The sequence below is a fragment of the Neurospora crassa genome, linkage group V (genome assembly GCF_000182925.2).
Source record: "Neurospora crassa OR74A linkage group V, whole genome shotgun sequence".
NCBI classification, from domain to species: domain Eukaryota; kingdom Fungi; phylum Ascomycota; class Sordariomycetes; order Sordariales; family Sordariaceae; genus Neurospora; species Neurospora crassa.
In genome coordinates this window covers 6,157,592-6,184,333 of record NC_026505.1, presented here as the reverse complement: position 1 = coordinate 6,184,333, position 26,742 = coordinate 6,157,592, and the positions used below count along the sequence as shown (strand labels likewise).

General features: G+C 46.4%; 6 protein-coding genes across 6 annotated transcripts; 4 read left to right on the top strand and 2 right to left on the bottom strand.

Moving 5' to 3' along the window:
- Positions 1-6,441: 6,441 nt before the first annotated feature.
- Positions 6,442-7,073, bottom strand: NCU07229 (hypothetical protein; the record flags this gene model as incomplete). Its single annotated transcript, XM_950790.1, has 2 exons — positions 6,442-6,524; positions 6,608-7,073. The coding sequence occupies 2 exons, from the start codon at positions 7,071-7,073 to the stop codon at positions 6,442-6,444; spliced, it is 549 nt and encodes a 182-aa protein (XP_955883.1).
- A 1,588-nt stretch (positions 7,074-8,661) lies between these two features.
- NCU07230 (hypothetical protein) lies at positions 8,662-10,529 on the bottom strand (the record flags this gene model as incomplete). Its single annotated transcript, XM_950791.1, has 3 exons — positions 8,662-8,687; positions 9,005-9,802; positions 9,866-10,529. The coding sequence occupies 3 exons, from the start codon at positions 10,527-10,529 to the stop codon at positions 8,662-8,664; spliced, it is 1,488 nt and encodes a 495-aa protein (XP_955884.1).
- A 5,687-nt stretch (positions 10,530-16,216) lies between these two features.
- NCU07231 (hypothetical protein) lies at positions 16,217-18,026 on the top strand (the record flags this gene model as incomplete). Its single annotated transcript, XM_950792.2, has 1 exon — positions 16,217-18,026. The coding sequence occupies one exon, from the start codon at positions 16,217-16,219 to the stop codon at positions 17,996-17,998; it is 1,782 nt and encodes a 593-aa protein (XP_955885.1). The 3' UTR covers positions 17,999-18,026.
- A 1,888-nt stretch (positions 18,027-19,914) lies between these two features.
- Positions 19,915-21,952, top strand: NCU07232 (hsp30-like protein). The gene has a single exon (XM_950793.2). It carries the CDS (start codon positions 20,825-20,827, stop codon positions 21,662-21,664), a length of 840 nt encoding a protein of 279 aa, XP_955886.2. The 5' UTR covers positions 19,915-20,824; the 3' UTR covers positions 21,665-21,952.
- Positions 21,953-22,455: 503 nt separating this feature from the next.
- Positions 22,456-24,450, top strand: NCU07233 (hypothetical protein). The gene has a single exon (XM_950794.2). The coding sequence runs from the start codon at positions 22,577-22,579 to the stop codon at positions 23,660-23,662; it is 1,086 nt and encodes a 361-aa protein (XP_955887.1). The 5' UTR covers positions 22,456-22,576; the 3' UTR covers positions 23,663-24,450.
- Positions 24,451-24,453: 3 nt separating this feature from the next.
- NCU07234 (hypothetical protein) lies at positions 24,454-26,698 on the top strand. The gene is made up of 3 exons (XM_950795.3): positions 24,454-24,663; positions 24,759-25,093; positions 25,141-26,698. The coding sequence occupies exons 2-3, from the start codon at positions 24,893-24,895 to the stop codon at positions 26,494-26,496; spliced, it is 1,557 nt and encodes a 518-aa protein (XP_955888.3). The 5' UTR covers positions 24,454-24,663; positions 24,759-24,892; the 3' UTR covers positions 26,497-26,698.
- Positions 26,699-26,742: the final 44 nt, after the last annotated feature.

Genomic DNA, 26,742 nt, shown 5'->3' with positions numbered 1-26,742 from the left:
TATTAAAGGCAACGATAGTAAAATACTTAATATAATTAAATTACTACCCCGCCAACTATTAACGCTATTTAAAAATATATAATCCCGTATATTAATAATAAATATATAGGAAGTGAAGATACTATTAGACGTACTAAAACTTCCGACATTGCTAATTTAATTAAAACCCGAAGAACGTTATAAAATCGAAATACTTCGCTAATATTAAAACGCTATTAAAGTAATTAATATTATAATAAGGGTTACGAAAGTAGTAGTACGAATAAAGGGAAAGGATAACGAAGAAGCTTGTATATTAGTAAAAGTAGTAGAGCGTATTTAAGTAAGGGCTAATAGATTTAAGGGCGCGGGTATAGATATAATAGTTATTAGTAATAAAGATCTTAATAATATTATATTACTAGTAATTGCTACCCCTCTTATATTTTTTAATTTACTTACACTATTTAAAAATATTATCGTATTAAATATCGGGAAAAGAGCACACAGCGGCCCCGGCCACTTCGTTAATTTGCCCCGAGAATTCTTTAAATCGCACGTATAACTATTATTAATACGCACAATATCTAGCTAATATACGTATATTATTCTCAATACGAATAATAATAGTAATAGTAATAGTAATAATAATAATATATTAAAAGGGCTACCTATTTTCCTAAGTAATTAGATTTTCTACTGCTATACAAAGTCCTACTACTATTTAACTTATAATAATATCCCCAATTTATAAATCTATATTAATATATATATTAGCAGGGTATATAGTATCGGACTAGACCGCCGCAGGAAGCTATATACAAATATTCCCAATTAAATGTGCTTACAAATATAAAAGGCATACCGGCGTAGAGCACCTACATTGTAGAACTTTAATAATATAAGTATTATTGTACTAAAATAAAAGTAGTAGAAGTTGATCTTAGTGGATAAATTTATATATATCCCTAAAACAAAGGCCTTTACCTATATTAACGTACATATTAATTATTATTTTAGCGAAGATTATCGAAATCCTAATATTAAACCCGCAAGGCCGAAATTGGGCAAATAACAAAGTAGGTACAGTTAATTAAAATCCAAATAGGAGGTACTATTCTCTAAATATAGTAACGCTGTATTTTAAGTCCTATAGGATAAAGATAATAAATATTATATAATACGGCGAATAATAATATAATATTTATATAGCGACTAAAATATAATTATTATACCTATATATTATACCTACCTAATTAGAGCCGAATTAGAATTCGAATATTTTATATAGTATATATTTAAATACGAATAGAATTAATATCGAAAAGGTCGTATACCTATAATCTCCTTTCTCTATATTAATTTTATTAACAGTTTTAGTATCTTCTATAATTCCTACCGTATATTAATAGAATTCTATTTCACTCCAGCTAACCTAACAATCGAAGAGCGCTTGCAACCAAAGAGTATATTCCTACTAATTCTAGGACTTTATAGTTCAAAATTTTAGGATATTACTAAAACTTTAAAGACTATAACAAAGCTAGATAAAGGTATAATTATAAACATCCCTAGCCGTAGACAAGGCAAGAAGGTATTGCTATATGTATTTCCTATTTATTATACTAGGGATATACCTTAGTAAGCGGAAAATTATAAATTTAAAGGACCCTATAATATTAAGTTCTATTGATATTACTTTATATTTACAATAATTGGCCGGCTGGATAATCCTAACGTATAAATTAATTTCGATATTATTGCTAATAGCTGGTACCACTTCTAGATTTTGGAAATGTAGTAGTATATAGTATTAATGAACGATTCTAACGCCTAAAAATTTGGAATTTAATAGAGTATTAAAGAACCTTTCCTAGTATTAGTAAATTTATTGCTATATTTAGACATTGTTATAAGTCGCCCCCCAAATATAATACATTCGGAGTTTAATAGTATTACCTAAATAATATATAAATTATTTTATAATAGTATTTTAATACTAGCGGATAAAGCGGACTATACGGTGTAATTACGTTTATAGCTGTTTCCGCTAGGCTAGTAATACTTATAATTACTATTTAGCTATCGATTAAATTAGTAAATAGTCTATTATAGTAGATAGTTAATTATTATACCAACTATAATATTATACTAGTTGAAAAAAGATCGTATAAATACCAAGTTTTATTCCTATATAGAAGCAAAAACTAATAGGAATCCAATCGAGTTTATTGTAGAAACTTTAGCTAAATTAGTAAAAAGTTCAATAATTCTAATAGGTATTAAACCTTCGAATTACAATCTTCAACGACTACCAAAAATCGTCTATAAGGCACGGCATTTATATAATTAGCTGTATTTTATAGTATTTATATCGATTATATCCGGATTGGTTACTCTATTGGCCATAAGGACTCCCGAATCCGGGAGCGGTATAGAAACCCCTATTGGCGCTGGTAGAAGCATACTAACGCAAAACTAACTCGAAGGTAATATTAAGGGTTAAAAACGAGTAATTAAATATAAAAAGATTATTATACGATTGAATATTTATATTAAAGTATATTATAAAGATTTTGCGAAGGAGTATAGATTACTAATAAATTACAATATATTAACGGGCGAGGATATATATCGGTAAGTAGACTTATATTATAAAGGAAAGTACAAATTGTAATAATAGTACAATAAAAGAAATTTAAATAGTAGTATAATAGTATAAAAGGCTACAATTATAAAAAATAGAAAGATAAATTTTAATTCCTAGAATATATATTATCGCTAACCGAATCTATTAATAACTATTTTAAACGTTGAATATACGAAACGAATTACTCTAATATTGAGAAGATTCTACTTATAAAAGTCAATTTCTAGTAAACTATACGCCTTATATTACTCAATATATTTTAAAATAACGACCCCGAATTAACGGCCTAAATAATGTAATTATTATACAAATGCCCTACTCTTTTCGATATAGTCCTTTCGCATTCTAATTGTAATAAATTAGACGGTTAAGATGAGGGCGACGAAGTTAAGAAGGAAGTAGTGCATTCTAGTAATAAGAATTATATAGCACTATATATTATTAATAAACTTTAATTAATTAAAGTTAAAGTTTGTTATATAGTTAACGAAGGTTAGTGTTTACCCCTACGTAATATATTTAACGAAATAACCGTACGGTAATTAAGGTTATTATAGTATACCTATTACTATAATTTTAGTACGCCCAAAGGCGAGCTGTTATTCTTCAAAAATAAAGCGATTAAATAAGTAAAGAAATTTAATTTTATAAATAAGTACGTACCCTATCTATATAGTAGCGAGCGCTAAGTATAAAGCCGTTAATAGAATTTAGTAATTATACTGGACGCTAATATAAATTTTTAATAATTTTTATATTATTGATTGAATGCTATATCTATAAATAGTTATTTTATTATTCTGAATCTATCTTTAAAAATATAGTTTAAATTTGCAAATTTAAAAAGTAATTTAAATACACTGCAATTATACGCTACTAATTTATATATACCGGAAAATACAGCATCTTTATACCCTAAATCCCTATACAAAATACTCGATTTTCCTTACTCCGATTCGTATATATACTATGTAACGTATATTGTCTGTAGCGTCGCCCAACCAACTCTAATTACAAATATTATTATTGTCTTCGCTATTTTATAGAGTAATTAATAGCGCTTCTAATATGTATCGAATTACTAATAACTAAAGATAATAATTTTGCCTATATTTTTAGATATTAAATATCGCTATTTAAGTATATTTAGGCGTTATAGCAAACGGTACAACTATATTAGCAAAAGCGCTAATATTTTCCTTTTTTTTACTAATACTTTACGCTACCGATTTACATTCAAATATAAAGACTATATTTAATACCTATTATAAAGCGATAACCTAAAGTAATATTATATCAACCACATCAATTACATCTTTAAACAGGACTACTATATAAAAAGCTATATTTTTATCCTTATTACGCCGATTAAACGTATAAACAATTAATACCCTATTTTAGATTTAAAAATTATAAAAGAAACAAATAAGCCTATTATTATTAGATTAACGGCTATATAGCCTATCTCTCTATATATAGTCCGTATAAATAGTATTAGAATTATTTAGGTCGATTAGGATATATATACCCTCTAAATAAATTATTGCAACAATAGCGCATCCCGTTTAGTATAATTAGTATCGATATCCCAGCTAGTACCCAACAACCTCGCCCAAGTCTAATAATAAAAATTTAATTGTTCAATTTAATAGTTTCGCTATTAACCTATATATATAGTACTATACCGGTAGTAAATATTCGTATAGGAAATATTAAGTATACAAATCTCTGTCCGTAAATTATTTATATATTCTACTTAAAATAAATATACTATACTAACCTTTATATATATATTTATAGTATAGTAGTTAATAATAATATTTATTTTGATATTTATAGATATTAAATTATATTTAAGGTACTATACTTATATTGAAATACTATTAGTAAATCTAATCAAAATACAATCAAAATACAATTATCCACCGTTATTACCAAACTTATATACATCCGCAGCATTAAAATTACCAACGGCAATACGAATAATATATACTATAGCGTAAATTTCTTAAATAATACCTATTAAATATTAAAATTAATAATTGTCTAAGTATAATTAATTATATAGTAATTCTACTATTACTATAAGTCCTTAAGGGAATAATCCGCTTACTATATATTAATAATAAACAATAGGAGGCAAATATTTTTATTCTATCCTACTATTTATAGAGTAAAATTCCGGCCCGTTATATCCGTTTATAACCGTTATATAATATATTCCTATCTTTCTACGGATAAAAGCCCTAAATAAATTAATTATATATATTTATTAGGGAGTTTAGTAATCGGTTGGTACTATTACTCCCTCTATTCTATTTCTATTTCTATAGTATTTACCCGTATAAATAGTATTTATTAACTTAATTATACTAATATATAAGTAATAAAATACAATAATATACAATACTATAATATTTTATAGTAAATAATTAAAGGCTTCTTTCCCCGTATTTCTATATTTCTCTATATCTCTTTATTTCTTTCTCTTTTTCTATCTTACGTTTTCTATTAGTATTTTTACTATTTTATAATATATAGACTTTTATTTACTATAATATAATAACTATTAATTTACAGCCTCTTTATATATATTTTACATATACAATATAGTAATAACTTCAATCGTATATTAACAATACGACTATATGTTAGTATAAGCATTCGATCTAGTATATAGCCGTATAGCCGTATAGTAGTATAACCGTACAAAGCCAACCGCTATAGTAGTCCGTACTATAAATACAACCGCCGTACTAAATTAGGGTCGCAAGCAACCGCTAGCATAGTCCGTACGTAGGATTGGAATTGGGGTTGGGATTAGGGTTATAAATTAGGGTCGCGGATTAGGGTTATAGATTAAGGTTGTAAGCAACCGCTAGTATGGTCCGTGCGCGGGATTGGGGTTGGGGTCGGGGTTCGGGGTTCGGACGGAATATAAATTACCAAATAAAATATACTTAGGTACTATACGTATAGTTATAAACCTAACAGACCGCCTCCTATCCGTATATATAGTCCGTACACTCCTATTAACGCGGCCCCGAACTAGACCAGCGGTTCCAACGCACATTTATAGTAATGCTAGTACCCGAAACCTAGGGTAACCGGATTAACTAATTAAATCCTTTACTCACTCAATAGTACTGGATCTGACAACAAGGCTGGTGACATGCAACAAGGATGGTGTACTTATCTGCTCTAAGATTTGGAATTATCCTTGAGGGCCCCCTTCAAGCCTGGACACCCTCCTCACATTACCACTGTGGTAGGTTGTTTGATGTCTGTACTGGATGCCTAATTTGGGAGGTTCTACCAGTACCGCCACACACCTCTGATTGTACGTAATACGTGTACGCGGCATTTTCACTTGACAGCTGGCCGGACCGGAAAAAAACTGTCATTTTGTGTCTCTCGGGTACGTTATCAGCGTGTGCCTCCTTCTAGCCAGCGGAATTATGGAGATAAGGACGTGAGTCAGGTAGAAATAAACAAAAACATACCTACCTATACAGATTCCAAAACTGCCACATTGAACCTCCTCAGTTACGACTTGTTGTCGACCACTATCTTTATCCCGTTCCAATCTCGTTCCATGTCAATCCTCTGTTATGTCGTTCCAGCACCCCCCCCCCCCTGTACCAATTGATTGGGATCACTCATTCAGAGCTAGAGCTAAGTATCCGCTTCCGAGGCCTGATTCCACGCGTTAGACGTCTGTGCTTGGCTGGTCTTTCCCGTATTTCCTCCATCTCCTGCTTGGTAACCTCTTCTTGAACCACCAGTGCTGTTTCGTTCGTCCTCTCCATCTCCTATTCCTCCCTTTTTACCTCCACCTTCACATCACCAGTCGCTGTGGTCAAGCCGGGACTATCCAACGGGTGCCTGTTCCTAACTTGTCCATAGAGGTCAGTCAATTAGCTCGATCCACAAGACACGGACGGACGAGTCTGGAAGTGCAAAGCAACAACAACTTACCAGTCATCGTAGTACTAACCAGAACACCTTCGGCTGTCCGGTACTCGGTGTCCCCAGTCGACATAGAATGCTCAACCCTCACTTTCTTGCCTGTGCCGGTGCCTCTGCCGTTACCACTACCACCATCCATCTCCTCAACACTAGGTCTCTTCATACCTCTAGAGGTGGTACCCACCCCCGCAATCACATCACAACCGCCACTATCCTTTGCCGCCTCAGGTTCAACTTCAGCTTCAACCCCAACTCCAACTCCAACCCCAGCTGCTGGCTGCTTGTGACCAGTGGTGGTAGAGGGCAACGGCGGCGGTCCAGCAGCGACTTTAGCAAGGCAGCTAATAAAGTTCAAGTACCACGCGTCCGGATCGGGGTGCTCGGCGTAGGCTTTGGCGAGCTTGGTTTCCCTGGAGAGGAAGGTGGCTTGGATTTCGTTGAGGGCGCGGTCGAGTTCTTCTTTGGTTGGGGCCATCTTAGGTACCTCTTGAGGTTTCAGTCAGCTGAGGGCAAGGTGATGGTGATCACGGGCAAGGAGTAGAGGTAAGGTAGGAGTAAGTGACTGCCCGCTGGTTCGATGGCGAGAGCAGGCGAAGGATACCTGTGATCTGGATGATGCTGAAGGACAGACAGGGGGGGAAGTGAGTTGGAAATGGGGAGGTAGTAACCGCGCTGTTGGTGCTGTGGTAACTGTCAAGTGAGTGATGTTGGTTGTGTGCTAGTGCACATGAAGAAAGAAGGAAGAGGTTTTGGCTTCTCCGAGGGCGACCACACTGATTTATACCTCTAGCTAGGCACGAGAAGAGCTACGGATGACCACTAGTTTCGTTATCTGAACCTGTAGAGGTAGAAGAGATGAGGCCAGACGATAAACAAAATCATCGAAATACGCGTTGCGTCGAAAGTGAAAGTTTTTTTGCCTTGGCAGAGAGAGGCATGGAGGTAGTTTTCATCTCAACTGTGTCGGTACCCCTCGTGTTCAAGTTCTGTCAAGCACGTAACTGTGAGCTTCGAGCTATTGTAGAGTGTCTTCGGCTACGTTACAGAGAAGGGGGTCTGTGTAATGCAATTCGTGCAAGGATATTCAGATAGCTAGGTAATGACATAAGAGGGCAAAAGACGAGTTGGAGGTTTAATAGCTAGGCACGGTACTAAGAGTTAGAAAGGTATGGCGAAGCTGGCATCTCGAGAGCTCTGCTGAGGTATCTTGAAGTTAGATGTCTAGCAGATGTCAGTCAATAACAGCTGAAAGTCGGGACATGGTGTTTGAAGTCTGGGTCAGTTGGTTGTTCTAGGTACAAAGGAAGGAATATGAACGCTTGAAGCGTACTTGACGTTGAGCTGTACCAAGGAGAGAACACACAAAAGGAGAACGAAGAATACTAGAAAATGAAAGCACAAAACAAAGAAAGAGTGAAAGTTAGACGAGAGTAATAGTCCGAAACTTCCCCCATTCAGGGAATGCACCATCCTCATCCAGCCCATTTTGAGAGCGACAAGCTTCTTGTAACATCCGAACGCCACATGCATTTTCCTTCTGCCTAGGCCTTTCAACCACAAACACCCCAACTCTTCGAAACGTATTTTCGTCACTCGTCTCTTGTAGTATCAACCCACTAACAGTCTTCTCGTTATAGTATCCATAAAAAATGGACATGTTCAGCATAACAGGAAGCAAGTAAATCGGCTTTTGCTTGGTCGCCATCTGTCCGTAATAGCGCATTCTATCCATGTAGCACATTCCTACTCGAGTCGGTCCATCCTGATACGTAATATTAATTTCGTAGGTCGGAAAAATTCTGGAAACCCCATAATGTTTAATCAGGGAGCTATTCGCCAAAGGGCCTTCTATACGCAATGCTCCCCCTGATACTGCTCCAAATGGATTGTTCTCATCCACCAGGGCGATGGTCGCGTCTAGAATCTGAATAATAGGTCGGTATTCCTGTTCCTTATATCGATCGCACCCGTCTAGAATTCTGGGCGGATTTATTGCGCTAGGGATGGAGGCATAAGACCAGCTTGGAGCTATGTATTCGTCGTAAGACCTAGTATCACGGTCTTCATACCAATTCCTGTACCAGAGAAGCTGTAAGGGCAGATAGTTAAGCCACAATCCAGCAAGGTATCGGGTGTTGAGAAATCTCGAGTGCAGTTTTGCTAACCCGGATATGGCTACCAGCTTGTCGCTTTGGAATGTGAGATCAAGTGGGTGGTATTGGACCACCACTCTATTCCATAGTATCAAGGAGTTATAATACTCTTCGAAGGATGGACTGGAGCCATCTAAAAGGTATTTGTTTATATCCGACGCTGGATGTCGTATCCTTTGCCATTTGTGGCATTCGCAACCAAACACTGGACTGTATTCTATACGATGCGGTAATCCGTCGGGGAAGCTCTCACTGGCGATACTCTCGAGACACTCCCAGTACAACTGTTTGGCGCAGCAGTGGATGATGCGAGGAGCCAGTGTTCGCTCCTGATAAACCCATCCTCTTCGGTACAAAGGGGCCGGCGCGACGTTGTATGCAAACCGGTGAGATGTTGCCGCGTAGTAGTATTCTGATTTGTGTTCCACGGCGATACGAAGACGAAGTGGACGGATGGAGGAAGGGTCTCGGTCGAAAAAGCAACCTTGTGTGGAATCCACGGCATCGGCCGCGGCGAAGTTGATGTGGGAGTTCTCATACACGCTCGTCATCTTTGCAGACTCGGCAATCCAATCCTTCCCATCCGCGGAGTCCTGGATGATACAAAGAGAGTCTATCCAGATGTACTGGATTCCCAGGCGTCGTGTTGCCTCTATAGCGTCTTGATAAGTCTTTGGTAGGCTTGTCCAGGGGATTTCTTGTTGGAATTTTTCAAAGTTGTTGACCTCCAGTTTCAGCATTCCTTGAGATGCCCAACGATGACTCAAGGTTGCATACCGTCCCGATGTGTTTTCGGTCACCACATGTAGACGCGGTGGACAAGGCTCACCCACAGACCCAACGTCAATAACTCTTGTAGGGAGTGGTGGGGCGACAGAATGCGATTGATTACATTTTCGATGGCTTGATAGACATTTGGCCATCCAGCTACTCGCAATTTGCCAGCTAAGGTCTGATCCTGTGTTTGATCCAAAAGGGTACGGATTCACAGTGACCTGCTTTGATGGACAATAGTCGACGCACTGACCGTCGGATGTAACAAATACATTATCTGTAGATGAGAGTGTGTCAGCTTTGGTAATGAGATATCAAGTTAAATCAACATCAAACATACGGCGCTCCGGGTAAAGGTTGACACTCGTGTGATGCAAAGTCACATCCTTACGCTTATCGAGCACAAGCAGCAAAACCACGAAGTAATTCCCTCCGTTGATATACTTCAGAGATTTTATGGGACTGATATCAACCCCCGTAAAATATTGAGAGTTTATCTCATACTTGAAACCGTAAAGCAGCTCGCGGCAAAGAGGACATTTGTCGTTGAATAGGCTGTTCTTTACATTGCCAGACCAAGTCATATTCGTAGTATCTTTGGAGGTAAATTTGCACCGGTAGTTTGATGGTGAAAACTGCTTTACCTCTACCTCCCAGCCTTCAAGCTCTAGGTCAGGTTCCACTAGGTAGTGACATGTTTCGCACAGATTGTCGTTGTCTGTGTATCCTGGGTCACAGTTGACATCATCGCCGGAAGGATCGCCAGCGGTGGCAGTTGGACTATATCCAGTTGGCTCAGAAAGATTACCCGGCTCCAGGGTAGAGCTAAGCTGGGTGGAGGTACGCTTAGGGGACAAAAGAGATTCGACAGCTGGGCCAGATTCCGTGGGTGAAGGAGGGGCATTAGGCGCATCGACTGGTGCATTCTGGCTAGCATCGGGCCCAGAGGATGATGGGTTATGGACTGCGGTAGGCGTAGAGACGGATAGGCCTTCCCCCGCCATCATGATCGTCCGAGTCCGGTGGACGGCAGATTATTGAAGCGAGAAACCCGGCCTTGAACGAGAGTGGAGTGGCAGTCTGCCTGTAGAAAGCCGGTGAGAAGCCCAGCAGAAGAAAGACAGCCAAACAAGACAGCTCAGAGATGAGACTGTCGAAGGTGATGATTTCTCGTTGTTGCGCCAGGTGAGAAGTGGCTGGAAGTAGGTTCCTCTCCAGTTTCGAAAGCCAAGGCCCGCGCAGTTGGGCTGCTTGGGCATCAATCTTCTTTGCTGAGGCGAGAAAAAGCCCGCTGATTGGCGACACTAGCCGCAGCAATTTCCCTGCGACGGTTGCCTAGAGGTACTTATCGGACCTTCCATTCGCAAGAACAGCAGTCAACACCAATCACCGGCATTGCTTCCCAGGCAGTCATCGTGAAAACAGAGCAGAGAGGGAAAGAACGCAGCGCATCTTGCACTGCGAACCTCAAAAGTCCAAACCAGGTCCGACCCAGCATGAGAATGGATCAAATTTACCCCACCTTCCTTCCGTCCCGGTCACGACGGGACGAGCCCGAGCCCGAGCCCCGCACTGACTTTCGGTGACCCCGCACGCCCCATCCCGTCCCGTCCCGTACCGTCCCAGACCCGCACGCTCCGGACTCCGCACATCCCTCAACCTCAAGTAGTGTAGGCGAGACTTCGGGCCACTCGGCCATCCCATGTTACCCAGCTCGCGACCCTCCGTCCTCATGCTTCGCAACAACGTAGTGACGCGATACACCAAGCTGCTCAAGCAAATGCCGTACTAGGGCTGGACAGGCCACAGTCAGCACACGGGCGCTGTTTTGGACTTGTGATCAATCGCGGACAGAACCTTCGTCCAACGACACGTCGAGAATGGTTGAAGGCGTTTCATACCTGCCAAGATGGTAGTACGGGGAACCCGATTTCATTGATTGGGACTACCCGTAGAGAAAGTTAGACGTCTCACTAAGCAGCCTAGTCTGGTGCCACTACACCACGATGGTGGTTGCGACACCAAGAATTTGAACAAAGGTGCTGAATGATCGATGGACTGCTTGCTTGCTTGCTTGCTGAGCCACAGCCATGCTTGGATCTGCCGTCCCGTAGTGGTCAACCTGCAACACTGGGTCTATCCCGAAGTCGTCACCCATCCAACATCTTTTCCCTGATTATTTCCATCATTCAGGGAATCGTCGCAGTCTTTGCAAGAGAATTGCATATGACGAGCAAGCAAAAGGCTGCTGATAAGTGATATCTGCCAAGCAAGAGGGAGTCTCGGGAAGCATTCATACCTGCCGCTTTTGTACCTCTTGGCACGTAGAGTAGAGTAACCTGAAAACAAGAAAGTCAAGACAATTCTTGTTTAAAAGCGGGTAACATTGCCACATGCAAAAACTTGAGGGTATTGAAGGTGGGATGTGGAATGTGTTGCACACGGAACTTGCCTTGGTAGGTAGCATCAATAGCACACCGGTTAACCATCATGGTAACTTTGATATTCATGAAAACCACGTAGAAAGAAGGTGTTGAAAAGAAGGGGTGGGAGCTTGGATGGGCATTAGTAGTACATATATAGATCCGAAACGAGGAGGTGGGATACCTGAGTATCATGAGTGATAAGTGTGCACATGTGTGACGAATTGTGCAATGGGACTTGGCTGGGTACCATAAAATTGTGTTACGACATTGGTGGTGACATGTTGAACAACACTTGCACCATTCCTGATGTTTGAGAAAGGAAAAGATCCGGATCGCCCGAGATGTGAATATGGGAAAGGGAACATGATAGTATAGTGGTGGATGCGATTTGCTGCAAGAAAAAATTCTGACAGCAGCAGGGTTATCGATCCTTTTCGGGTTTCTGCCTCGCGTTCGCGAGCCCGTGAAATGGGCCCGAAATCGCGAGGCGTGCTGGCAAACGGGCCGGAACATCAGCAGAAAGAGTGTCAGATAATCCTTCGGTCGAGAATACGGTGATGTGGAATCATGGAAAACACCGGGTTCAGGGCCGAGTTTGAAAGAGAGAGCGATACTGGATCCAGAAGGTTAGCCGGAGTCATCTAGGTGAACAGTCAAGGTGAGATCGGGGATCCCGGCATCGGAGTTTGTGATCCGTTTCGGTGGAAGGTATCATCCTGCGGCATCGTGGCGGAACTGAACCACAGCACAGCACCGAGTACAGACAGCTTGAACGGTGTTGAGAACGCAAATGCAAGTCAAGTCAAGCCAAAATATGAACGTTGCATATCAGGGCTGAGACAAGATGTAAGGTACTGTACTACATTTCTTCAGTGAATATTGACAAGTCCGTATGCTGGCCGCAGACGTGTAAGCATTGCTGCATTGAGAATCGATTTTTTTCAAGCGTTGGATGCTATGTCGTAGTGTACATGGCCGACGTTATCGCCGCTACAGATCGTAGTATGTACACAACGGCCGTCAAGGTTGCAGAGACGCATCGTGGGGTGCCTCATCTTGAATTATTAAACAGGGGGGCCGAAAAGAGGAAGGTGAAAATGGAAATGACACTAGAGCCGCACCGATATTTGGAATGGAAGATGGCCAATGGGAGCAGGGTGTGCCAGATGGCGATGGTGACTGGTGACGGGAGCATGTGAAGGAGCTGATTGTCGAGGCTGATGTGATTCGTGATTCGAGAAACCGTGATGGAAGCCACAGCGAACATTGTCTCCCGCGTGGGCGTGGGGGCTGGCTTGTCCGACCTGGTGGTCCCTGGAGGGTTACGGTGATGATACGTACCATACTAGCCAGTTCGGGATAGCTCATCGTCGATGGCGCCCAGCCAGATTGTCCCATGTCCCATTGATGCTAAACTCCGAACGGTTTGTGTCGACAATAGCCAAGATCCGAGTGAGCACCTGTGTATCGGGATGTCCTGGGGCTGGGACTGTGGCGCTTCATGACAATGACATGGCTTTTCCTAGCGGCTGGGCGAGGAGGCGCAAGCCATGTCTCGGGTTACTAACGTTGTCGGGAGCGAGGCCCAAGATTATCGTCGATATGACTAACGACTGAAATAGCTACAGTCAGCAGACACGGTATGGCCGTTGACTTTCCTAGCTGAGCCGTGATGTTTGGCTTGGTGTTGAACTGTCATGTCGAGGCAGAGGCTGGAGCTATCCATGACAGCGAGTCGATAGAGTCATCAAACAGCGGGCATCTCGAAGGAATCGGCGAGATCGAAGATCGAACTGAAGAGGTGGAGGAACATGTGGTATTTGTCAATGTTTCTCGCAACATGAATGGTCCCAAAGCAAATAAGCTTTTTGATCCCCCAGATGTGATGACAGGAATGATGGAGCGAGTTTAGATCGGGCATTGTCGCTGTAAGATGTGCCTTTACAGTGTCTGCCGGGGCAGTAAGCACGGGTGGATCCATGCGAACCGTCAAGTTGCTGACCCCAGACACACCCGGCAGACGGGCTGCGCACAGGTCGTTGCCGGTCTGTCAGTTGCTTATCGTTATCTCGGACGGTCCACACTACCTTCCTGGCGGCCCGTCGGGCAGCCTACGGTCTGGCCCCACTACGGATTGCTTGTCACCCTGTTCAGTTCTGGAATTCCAAATTTCCAATCGATGCCTGTGACCTTTGCAAAAAACAACAACAACAACAAAATACAAATGCTTACACTTCAGTCAACATCACGTTCAACAATCCTTCGGACGGGCCAGCGGGAATCGCCAATTCGTCGAATCGTCTTCAGCCATGGAGCATTCTTCCTACAGAGCAAAAGTGTCGCTTTCTTTGGGTTCACTTGTATCTTTATCGACCCCTCCAAGGTGGTGACTGTAGTGGACAAGTTTCCCAGATTGCGCGGTGCGGGGTCTTTGAGCATCCAACATCACCACCACAACATGAGCCATCACCACCATTCTGGCAGGCACATTATACACTCTTCACATGCCCCGCGATTGCTGGAAGTACCAGGGGCACCAATGGCTGAAGCATCAGGTCCAGTACCATTTCGCGATGTCAAACAAAACCCAGTCACGACATGAACTCACAAGCGTGGTGTCGTCTGATGGATGCCCGGGATTGGTCCAAATCCATGTTGCAAGCCAACTGGATCTCGGTCATTCATGCAGACAAGTTTCTCGATCGAAATCTGCACTGCAACCAACCACGCTTCAACCTTCTTTTACCGTCTTGATAGCAGCAGCACAGAATTCCAATTCCTTATTCTTGTTGTACCTGACATTCCACATTTGGTGTGACAGGCATACCCGACCTGCCCTGTCTGTACCTGTACCACGCATGTCTGTGTCCGTGTTATCCCCATCCAGACATGTCCCCCATCCCACCAAAGTCACATCTAGACGGGTGGTATCCAACAGCATCCCATCTTCAAGTGGTACAATGTGATACTAAATCAGGCCTTGTGGATCATGTATCCTCCGGATTCACCCATGTACAACACTTCTGTCACGGCTTCCTTTGTTCAAGTCCCCATCTCGCACACTGAAAGCCATTGTATCTTTGCTACGTCTTTCTGGTGGCTTTGTCTGCTTTGCTACCCGGTCAGGATTTCGGTTGTGGCGCTAGAATGCCGACCATGGAACCTTCTCTCGGTATGTCTTGTCTGTCAGTCTTTTGTCTGGTACCTGAACACATCACCAGCAAAGGACTTTGACTTCGTGAATGAGCCAGTAGCTCTCCATGATATTCCTTCCCTTTGGCCGGCCAGCGGGCTCTCTCTTGTATCGATCGTGATGGACATGAAAGCGAGAATGGCAAGGCAAGGTCAGCAAGGTTGACCTTGATCCACACAAATTTCAACCTCGCGGAATATGCAACCCTTTCACCCTTGCCCTCCAGAGATTCCCCATAGCACAAGGGCCATGCCTCGGTGGTAGCGGCCAGGATGTACAATACTGGTATTCCCTTTTCAGCCTCTTTTCAGTCCTTGTCCGGTACGTATACCCAAAGTCACCTTTTCCATCCCCAGTTGGGTCCCACACTCTTTGTTCCGCTTGACCACCAACCGGGGTGCCATCAAACGAGCCATTCCACATGCGGGCCATCGAACACGCCCCCATCCCACGTTGGTCCCCCATGTCAACGTCCACGCACACAAAGATCGATAAACGATTTCAACATGTCTCTTGCTTGCATCTGGAAGATATATCACATGTCGAGGTACATCCCACACCACAACGTACCTTGTCTACTCGGAAAAGTGACACACTCACAACATCTTGGCATCATCGAGCTGATTCTTACGCAGTACACCTGAGACTGACGGACCCCATCATGACTGGGATCCAACACAAGCGCCCCGCCCTATCCAACATCAGTGATTCCATTGCGGGTTTCTTTCTTGGTACACTATTCGAGTCTGCGGGTAGACGGGCATGTCATGGTCCTCCACCATTTGCGGCTGGCCAGAGTAAGCATGGCCTGACTTGGTCTACCTGCCTTACACTCCTTTCTTCCATGTCTCCGGAGGGCCGGTATCGTGGTATTTCATGGTAGATATCACCAAAGGTTACAATGGTGACCATCGAGGTATAAAGTATTGCACTTCTCTTCCCGTCCATACTCTATTTCCATCCGACATCAGCATCAGCATCTTGCGTTTGAGGATCAACAGCTTCCTCTTCTGAACCACCTCACTTTCAGAGTTTCACACCAGAAGCAACACTTCAACACACTCACTTCGCAATGGCTTCCCCTTACAACCAGGAGCTCAAGCCCGCTGAGCCCACACCTGCCCATCCGGCCCAGTCCGGGGTCTTCGTCGAAGAGGTAGACGACTGCGAGTCCGAGGATGAAAGCGATGACTCCATTCGCCAGTCCAACCCCGATCTCGAATCGGGCGGCACCACAGTTGCCAACACTCCTTACGCAGCCGGCTCCCATGCCTCCAGCTCCACCGGCCTCTCTGACTCCAAGAAACACAACGAAAAGTCCGCTGTCCGGGTCCGCCAGCTCGTCCCTGATATCGACCCTCTTGTGTACCACGGTCTAGACGCCTCCCCCTTGCCGCCCAAGAAAGGCAACCGCCTCTATCGGTACCTCCGATGGAACTTTGGGTCTGTCTACCGCCGCATCTTCTGCCTGGCCTTCTTGGGTAACGCCGCCGCGGTCTTGTGGTTCATCATCCGCTCGGGTATTGAGAACCGCCCGATTCTGAACTATCAACAAGCTGCCACTGCCGTCACTGCCAACCTCTTGATGGCCCTCGTCGTCCGCAACGAGCACGTCGTCAACGCCATGTTCTGGGTCTTTGGTACCTGGGCCAAGGTGCTTCCTCTCTGGGCCCGTACCCTTTCCGCCAAGATTTACTCTTACGGCGGTCTTCACTCGGGCGGTGCCGTGGCTGCCACCTTCTGGTATGTCATCTACCTCGTTCTGCTCACCATCGACTTCCGCTCCCACCAGGAAGGTCCCCTCGATGCCATCCGCGGATACATCTACCTCTTCAGCTACTCCATCATCGCCATGCTCGTGGTCATGCTCATCTTTGCGCACCCCCGCGTCCGTGTGCTGATGCACAACTCCTTTGAGAACACGCACCGCTTCATGGGATGGACTGTCATCGGCCTCTTCTGGGCTCAAATCATGTTGGAGACCGCCGACTCCTCCAACAGATCCTCTCCTCACCACTCCTTTGGTCATTTCTTGGTCCGCAACGCCGCCTGGTGGATGCTCCTCTTTACCACCCTCCTCATCGCCTACCCCTGGTCGCGCATGCGTCTCCGCAACGTCGAAGCCGAAGTCCTCTCGCCCCACTGCGTCAAGCTCAACTTCGAATACCGCGATGTCTACTTTGGCCAAGCCGTCCGCCTCACCGACGCCCCCCTCAAGGAAACCCACGCCTTTGGCGTCATCCCCCACCCGCTCGCTCCCACCGCCGCCGAACTTGCCGACGAGAAGAGCGCCATCGATGGCCAACCTCTCCAGCGTCTCTCCCACGGCGGCGACAAGGGCTTCTCTGTCATCGTCTCGCACGCCGGCGACTGGACTCGCAAGATCATTGACCGCCCGCCCAAGCAAATCTACACTCGCGGCACTCCTCAATTTGGTGTCATGCGCTGCGCTGGTCTCTTCTCCCCTGTCATCGTCATTGGTACCGGATCCGGCATCGCCCCTTGCTTGTCCCTTTTCACGCAACGCCCCGATCATCCGGTGCGCATCATTTGGTCGACGCCCAACCCGCTGCAGACGTTCGGGCGCTCGCTGCTGGATCTGATCTACAAGACGGACCCCGCGGCCGTGGTGATTGATACGCGTAAGACGGGCAGGCCGGATTTGGTCAAGGTGGCGTATCGCATGTGGGAGCAGAGTAGGAACGGTATCTTCCCGGAGGAGTTGGTGAGGCCCGAGACGAGAAAGCCGTGTGAGGCAGTGGTGATCATTTCGAACCAAAAGGTCACGGAGAAGGTGGTGTATGGGTTGGAGAGTCGGGGGGTGCCTGCTTATGGCGCTTTGTTCGACTCTTGATTGATTCGTTTCAATCCTTTGAGCTCGGCCTGTGAGATGTATGTGGTGCAAATCCATTGGATGGGATGTTTGGGGGTATCAGTCACCTACCTTGAATGGTGCTTGGATGTTTAGAAAGGGTTTGGTGTTTGGTGCGGTTTTCTTTTATCGTTGCTTCTTGCAGAAAGCCTGCTTTTCTTGCACATATATATTTTTTTGGCTTTGTCATTCTCTGCATGGGTTCGTTTGCGGTTTTTTCGTTTAAATATGAAGATACGCTCATTACTTTGATGATGAAGGGATACGAATGGAATTGGACAACCAAGGGCAAAAAGAGGGGGTTGAGATACGATGGGTTATACATAGCAGTGAGAGTGTAGACAGATGGAGCGGAGTACATATGACAGACAGGTTTACTAGATCGAGTAGATTACAAAATGAGACTGATACAAATACCTCACTCAGTCCCTCCTTTGTTTCCTTTGGTGATGGATTGTTATTCAAGATTGTTGTGAATGCCCAAATTGGTGGGCGGCCAGAACTGGTTACCTAAAGCTTGCAGTCCTGCTTTTCAAGTTCGACTGTCCACAAAACGAGCGCACATTCGTGGGGGTATCACACTAGGTTTCCGTCCAGGGTCCCGTTTGTATTCTTATCTCCCGAAGTCTACAGTCTACTACGAGCTCGAGGTCCGAGTGACTGAGTGAGGCACAGATCCGGACAGCGACGGAAATCTGGTTTTGTGCCGAAACTGATACGGAACACAAGGGAAGGCAAGAGAAGGTACTTAAGATGATGGCCCGACAACCCGTCAAACAAGCTGAAGAATCCGACAGTGACAGTGACACTCAGAAACCGCACCGGATGGACATTATATGGACAGAGGTGGAGTTTTCTGCCCGGGAGGTGCCCCTGAGAAGGAAGCAAGGAAGAAGGGAGACATTGGCACTTTTAGGAAGTTGTGACACAGCAATTGGATTCGAGTGGAAGAAATGTTGTTCGGTTTTGAACTACAATGAACTATGTAAGGGAAACAGGTAAGTAGGTTATTAGGTAGCGAAACAGAAAAGCCGGATGGGTCCGGCCCGTCTTTGAGGACTGGAGTGGAATGGTCTGACACGCTGTGACACGCTGACAGGCAGTATATTAGTGTAAATGGAAGGAGATTTCTTGAAGAATACCTCTATGGAGGATGGTTGGGATTTTTGGCACTCTCAAAGGGACGTGTTAGGAAGTGACCTAGAGGTAGGTATGACACGGCATTGGATTTCGACTGCAGTGGAAGGAACGTTCGACTTCGTTTGCTTGGAATATTGACCCAGCCAGGGTGTTCAACAAGGAAGGGCCAGGAAGGCAGGAAGGCAGGAAGGAGTGGAGGAGGACGGAATGACCCACTTGTATGATACCTAATGGAAAGTGTTATCCATCCATCTTTTGTGGCCTGAATGAACACTTTATTGAGGCGCCCATCCATCATGTTGCCTTTAATTGGTTCGATATCATAAGCGGTATCGTAAGTTTGAGGTACCTAGCAGAGAGGCATTGAGAGTAATGAGAGTCGTTGAGAGCGAAATGGGAAATATTGGGAGCAATGAGAGTCATTGAAAGCCAATGGGAGGCAAGCAGAGTCGTGGAACTATTTGAAGCAATGGCATGAAGGCATTCGCAGACAGGGGTCGGCCTGGCGGGAGCGGGGCCCGACGTCTGGATTGGGGGATGGAGTGAGGTGATGGCCGGGGAGTGATGGCCGGGGAAAAGTGGGTCGCGCCGGGGATGTGGATTCGTGGGCGACGCTTCTCTTTTTGTTTCCCCGGGGATTTTGCTCCGTCGACGAGTAGTATACGATGCAAGCGGTGTCCCGATGTTCGACTAGATTCTCGCATTTTCATACGTGACTTCAGTGGTGGTAAAGCAGACGATTCGTTCGAGCTGAGTCTCGATGTTCGTTGGCGATTCGATAACGTTCGATAAGGTCGGGTCGATGATGCGCTGATGCGTCGGAATGGTTACATTGATGGCACATGCTGTTCCCGAGCTCGTGGAAAGGCTCAAACACGCCGGAGACAGTTGCCAAGACTTTGTTGCATTCAGATGGTTGCTGCTGCTGTTGCTCCTGCTGCTGCTGCAATTTAGCAGACGGGACTTCGAGACCAAAGATTAAAATCGACAACCGCAATTATACTATCAGAAAGAGTCAAATGGGGCCTTGATGGATCGAAGTAAGCCAATGTTGAAAGGAAGAAATTCCAAAGGTTATGGTCAGCTCAATTCTCGGGTTACTACCTACTGAAAGCGACTGTCGAGAGGTTATGAAGCATCAGTGGCATATCTCGTGACACTGGTAAACACCAAGGCCGGTAATCGATATGGTTCGACTGGCATGTGCTTTTCCAGGATGGTCGGGAAAAAGTTCCGTTGAAACACTTTCAACTTCCTGAGCTCCAAATCTATCATGGTCGATGAAGTCATCTTGAACACCCACGCGGCTCGTATCACGAGAAACGGCCATCGCACGGCCGTTCCAGATCCTTCCTTCCCTGTCCACCACCCGCACAACCCCGCCAACACCACCATAGACAGAATTCGGACGAGACGAAAGTCGCAGTATGAGCATGGCGGAGAAGCTGTGACAGGTCGGAGTCCAGCCCGCATTGCATATTCCCTCGGGCCATTATGACGAACAACCCAGTCCGTCGAAATGATGTCGCAATGACCACCACCGCAGATACCTACTCGCATCCCAGCACCTATCCAGACGGCAGATGACAAGTATAAAGCTGTCTGCTCCCATCCCCTCCTCCGTCCTGTCTTCTTCCCTTCCTCCTCATCAACAAGCTTCATCAGACCATGCGAAGAATTCCAACCGCGATCCCCTTGAGAATCACCAAACCAACAACCACTTCTGCCACTCGATCTCGCCACCTTCTTCCTCGCTCAATCACCCGCCACCAACCACAGCTCCAACAAACCCGACCAATCTCATCTACAATGTCTCTCTTCTACCCGCGCTCCGCCCTCTCCCACCCTTCCTCCTCCCTCGGCAACCAGCCCACCTTTTCTTCTCTCTTCCGCATGCTCGACGACTTTGAGAAGTACGCCCAACAAGTGAGCAGCGGCTCCCTGATCCCAAGCAACCTCGGTTCCTCCCTTCTTCCTTCTCTGCCCTCAACAGGCGCCACCGGCGGCGTCCTCGAGACCTTCAACCCCAAGTTCGACGTGACCGAGGACGACTCCGGGTACAACCTCCAAGGCGAGCTGCCGGGCGTCGATCCCAAGAACGTCGACATTGAGTTCATCGATCCGCAGACCCTCGTCATCTCGGGCCGCGTCGAGCGTACACATACCGAGGGAGACCCCAACTTGCGTCTGGGCGGGCCTGCCGAGAGTAAGAAGATTGAGGGCGGTGGTAAGGAGCAGAAGGAGACGAAGGAGACCAAAGAGCAAAAGGAGCAAAAGGAACAGCAGCAGAAGGAGCAGAAGGAAGGGGAGGGAAAGTCTAGCGCCCCGAGGTACTGGCTGAGCGAGCGCAGCTATGGAGAGTTCAGGAGGGTGTTCAACTTCCCGACTCCGGTGGATCAGGATAATGTGAACGCCAAGTTTGAGAATGGAATTTTGCATGTCAAGGTGCCCAAGTCGGAGAAGAAGGGGAGTCGCAAGATTTCCATTCAGGCCGGCCAGAGCTCTTGAATAGCCGACCAAGCCCGTTCGGGGAAGACGAATGATTATGAGGATTTTTGGTGACGGACGGACGGACGGACGGATGAAGGAACCTTTTCAACAAAGGACGGACGGATATGATGAAGGAATTGAGAGAAGGAAGTTTGTCCACTTCGGCTGTTTGACTTTGGAGGATATGGCATAATGGCTGATGATGGTGGTGTTGGAGGACTCGGAAAATGATTGGGTTGTTCATTAGTACTGCCTGTACATACTAACACAGCAAAAACCCAAAAAAAAAACATCATCTTTATACTACCTTCCGTCGTTATGTTGTCGTGCCCATCTTGATGATCCCGGTTGTACAAATGTTGTCAGGGCAGACCCAAAATGTCAATAACCCTTGAACGGTGTAATGAACGCCTTACAAGGCAAGCTTATCTCCAGCTGGGAGACGTCGCGCGCCCGCCAATTGTCCGCCGGCTATGAACGGTGATGTTTGGTTCCGTGATGAATTGTTGTTGTTGTTGACATTGAATGGCTGCCTGGGCATTCGTCATTTGTGGGGCTTGAACGCTGTGTAAGTGCCTCAGCGTAAAGTACTAGAATAACAGTGTAGTAAGCATAAAAAGTGCATACGCGCCGTCGGCTCATGCGCTGTAACGCTCTGCTTCAGCACATCTCGGGGAATGGCACTGTCCTAATAGCGAATGCTGTGGTAGGCAGCAGCCTCTGCTCGTTCTTTGTGCACGTCGGGCCGCGCGTGACAATGACGTATTGACTTCTGACGTAACGACCTCCTCCGACCTCAATCAACCACCAAACAACAAATATCACGACCTCTTCATCTGCCTACCCTATAACCACCGACGACATTTCATATTGATCACCGAACCTAGAACACAACCCTACAATCAGTACCTAAACAGCGACACCATCACAATGTCAAACCGCGAAGAACCACCACCCTCGTACGAGCAAGCCATGGCAAGTTCAGGCCAGCGCGATACTCGTCCAGGCACGAGCGGCGGCACCTCATCACGACCGGGAACGAGCAGCGGCGGCCAACAAACCCACCCCCACACCGACAACCTCCTCCACGTTCCCGGCGACGACCACCACGGGCACGGACACGACGGTATCCCAACCCCAACTCGCCTTAGCATGGAAGACGAGCTCCGCCCACTCCCTCCAGGCTGGGTACGCACCTACGACCCCGAAACCAACCACCAGTTCTTCGTCGACACCCAAGCCGACCCCATCCGCTCCATCTGGCACCACCCCTACGACGACGAGCCCTTTCTCAACTCTTTGCCCCCAGCCGAGCGCGAGCGTATCGAGCAGTTGAAACATCAGAACCCTACAGACAGCCATTCCCGTCCTACCTCATCAAGACCCTCCCGATCTCACAGCCCACAACCCCCCCGCTCTCCGAGACGAGCAGACGCGCAGCAACATGAAGAGGAGGAACAGGGGAAATCCCTAGGCCGTAAACTCAAAGACGCACTCACAGGCACCACCCACTCCGAGCGGGTAGAAGCCCGCGCCGCCCGCGACCGAGCCGAGCGCGAAGCTCTCAGACAACACCTCCTCGTGCGTCGGGCCATGGCGAAAGCGATGGAGACCTCGCGCCCCCAGCTTCTAGGGAAAGACGACAATGGCGTGGACTTGTACCTCGAACCGCCCGGGCAGATGTATCCCGGCGTGGTGGCTGTTAAGCCTCTGACGCCGTGGTTGTCGGAGGTGTTTTATGAGAGGGATGGAAGACATGGGAATGCGAGACACCCGGGACCACCGGGACGGTATTTGAGGCCGGAGGGGAGTATGTATGGGTTTGGATCTGGATATGGTGCTCGTGGTGGGTATCCGGGGTATGTCGGTGCTAGACCGGTAGGAGGGGGGACGTACGTGAGACCGGTGGGGCCGTATGCGAGGCCGATGAGGCCGGTTGGGTATGGAGGGGGATTGGGGTTGCCGTTGATGGCGCCGATGTTGGGGGGTGTCATGTTGGGAAGTTTGATGTTTTAGGGAGTGAAGGGAGGGAGTTTGGTGGGGAAGAAGGCGGACCTTGGAGGTGGTCTGTCCATGTTGGTGTCCAGACTGGGCGTAAGATTATCATGATGGGATTATGGAATTCGGATTTGTAAAAGGTTTTGAGTATTGATACCAGAGCACGTTGTAAGTTCCTTTCACTCCTTAGTCACTTGCTGCAGTTGTGGAAGATCTTATGGTTGATGTCCATGAAGGAGAAATGTTATTCCACTATTGTTTTCACCGCACCTGTACATTTCAACATGTTAAGGCTACATCTAAGTTCTTTCTCCACCTAATGCACCCAATATCATACTGACACTTTCTTATGGCGCCCAAACCCTTTTTACCTCCATCACATACCGCCATGTGTACTTCCAGTGCCAGAACTCAGCCTTGAAAATCGCCCGACTTGGGTGTTGGGAGGAGCAAAGCAGAACGCAAATGAGTTAAGAGGATACACAACCTCAGTCACTATCAGCAAGTGCGGCTAAGTAGTCCGATTTGGTCTGTTCAGCAGTCAACGTCTGCCAGGAAGTTGAAACTTTGCACGTGGTGTTTTTCAACGGAAGTCTGAAATCCATCTGCCGCTCCACCACTATTTTCCGAAGGCACTGAGCTGATACCCCACTAACACCACAGCACCAGCTTAGTGCGTGCCAAAGATAAAGTCGTATCTTATTGATCTTCCTGTCATGCTCGAGCCTGTTGCAATTCACGCTTCCACCAAGTTGCATTCGGGAATTTTCAGTGCTCCGACAGGAAATCCTGGACGAGGATAAAGACGGATATAATTACCTTCACTGGTTGATCGGTCCATTTGCAAGCGGTAGAAACTCTACTTCTGCGGGCTGGACGGCATGGCATGAGCACAGGCTGAATCGCATGTCCGATGGCCACATACGAACTCTCAATGGGTACCATAAAAGTCTTGGGAGAGAACGCGTATGACCTTCCCAATTATTCCTAGTCGGTGTGCCGTCTTTATTGGATGCAAGGTACTCTACCTCCCGCTGTGATGATTGGTAACACTGCAGTGTCGCACTCATTGCTTTTGCCGGATTCGGAGATGCTGACACTCAAGTATCAACAGATTGATTGCACGGAGCGGTCTAGACGAAAGTCCACAAGCTTCAAATAAGAGTAGCGCATGTCGCAACAAAACTTGTTGGGACCTGTTTGTCTCTTTCTTGCATAAAAAGTTGCTGACTGTCAAACGAAGTCACAATGACTTTCAAAGGACTCTACAATGTCTTTCTCGTAGTTGCCAGCTTCTCTAGCGTACATGCCGCAACAGTCAACACCCCCAAAGTCATCGAAAGAGATGTCATCATCATCGGCGGCGGAGCAGCCGGCTCCCACGCCGCTTTCCGACTCCAACAGGACTATAATAAGAGCATCGTCTTGATCGAAAAGGAGTCCATCCTTGTAAGTCCCTTCCTTCTCTTCGTCTTTTCAATCCTAACAGCCATCAGGGCGGCCACGTAGACACCTACCTCGACACCTCCACCACCCCACCCACCCCCCGCGAATACGGCGTCCAAGTCTACTTCCCCTACCTCGACGGCCTCGATTTCATCTCCCGCTTCAACCTGACTCTCCTCCCCGGCCTCGGCCCCCGGGGCTCCACCACCACCCGCAACATCGACTTCTCCACCGGCCTCGAGCTACCCGCCAACTACACCGGCCCCGACCCCTCCAGCATCACTTCAGCCATCATCCGCTTCCACGACCTCCTGGTCTCCCAAGGCTGGGACAAGATGACCGAACCGGGGTTCTGGAACTTGCCTCCTGGTCCTCAAATTCCCGAGGACTTACTCCTTCCCATCGGCGAATTCGCCAAGAAATGGAACGTCACCGAAGCATTACCGAGGATGTACGAATCCACAGGCGGCGGTCCGGCCTCTCGCCATCGAAACTTCACTGATACTTTGACTCTCACCTTTTTGCAGAGTTTCAGTCCAGCGTGGATGAAAGTCCTCTATGGTGAAGTAGGGATGTACCATATCCAGGGCGGGAACCAGCTTCTTTATGAGGCTATTCACGCCCGTCTGGGAGCCGCCGAAAATGTCCTCCTCAACTCACTCGTATCGAGCGTCCGCCGCCCTGCAGACAACGCGGATGACAAGAGAGACATACAAGTTACTATCACCACTCGCGTTTCCCCTCTATCCAGGAAACCAACAACGACCACAACTACCATAATCCGCGCAAGGAACCTCCTCCTCGCCATCCCCCCCACCCACGAAAACCTCGCCCCCTTCGATCTTGATTCTCTCGAATCCAATCTCTTCCGCCGCGCTAAATACGGCCGCTACGGCACGGCCATCGTCTCCTCCCCTATTTTGCCAAGGGGTTACGAACTGCATAATACCCCTATCCTAGCAGCCATCGATCCCATCAACAAGCCGTTCATCAACGAGCCGCATGTCCTAGAGTTTGCTAGCTATGGTAATGACAGTGATTTGTTTAGTATTGGGACTAGTGGGAGCGGGTTGGGCTATGGGGAATTTGATGAGCGGGAAGCAATCAAAGTGGCGCAGGAGAGTTTGGAGCGCATGGTTGATGCTGGGACAGTCAAGGTACCTGATGGAAACCTCAAGAAAGGAGGAGGAGATCAAAAGTTGAAGGTGGAGGAGTATTCGGATCATGGACCGGGTGGGTTTGGGGTTAGTGCCGAGGAGATGAAGGGAGGGTGGATGGAAAAGATGTATGGGTTGCAGGGAAGAAGGGGGACGTGGTATACGGGGAATGCGATTGCGATTGACTTTTCGACGCAGTTGTGGAAAATGAATGATGAGGTTTTGAGGAGAATGTTGGAGAGTTGGTGATGAATTGCTTTGTGGTTGGGTAAAAGGCGCTGAAGACATAGCAGGAATCGTGTTGTTCGTGCCTCTCTAACATGGAGGTCTACATCTGGATATTCACAGAAGCCAACACCTATAACCTTGGAGCAGTGTCTCTCGAATGTTTCTACATCAAGAGCGCAGAGTTCCTGCAGATCCAAACAAGTGGATATGATGCCAAAGCAATACAGTTATTTCACTATCAGATTCGTGCCGAAGTAAGTGGGATTC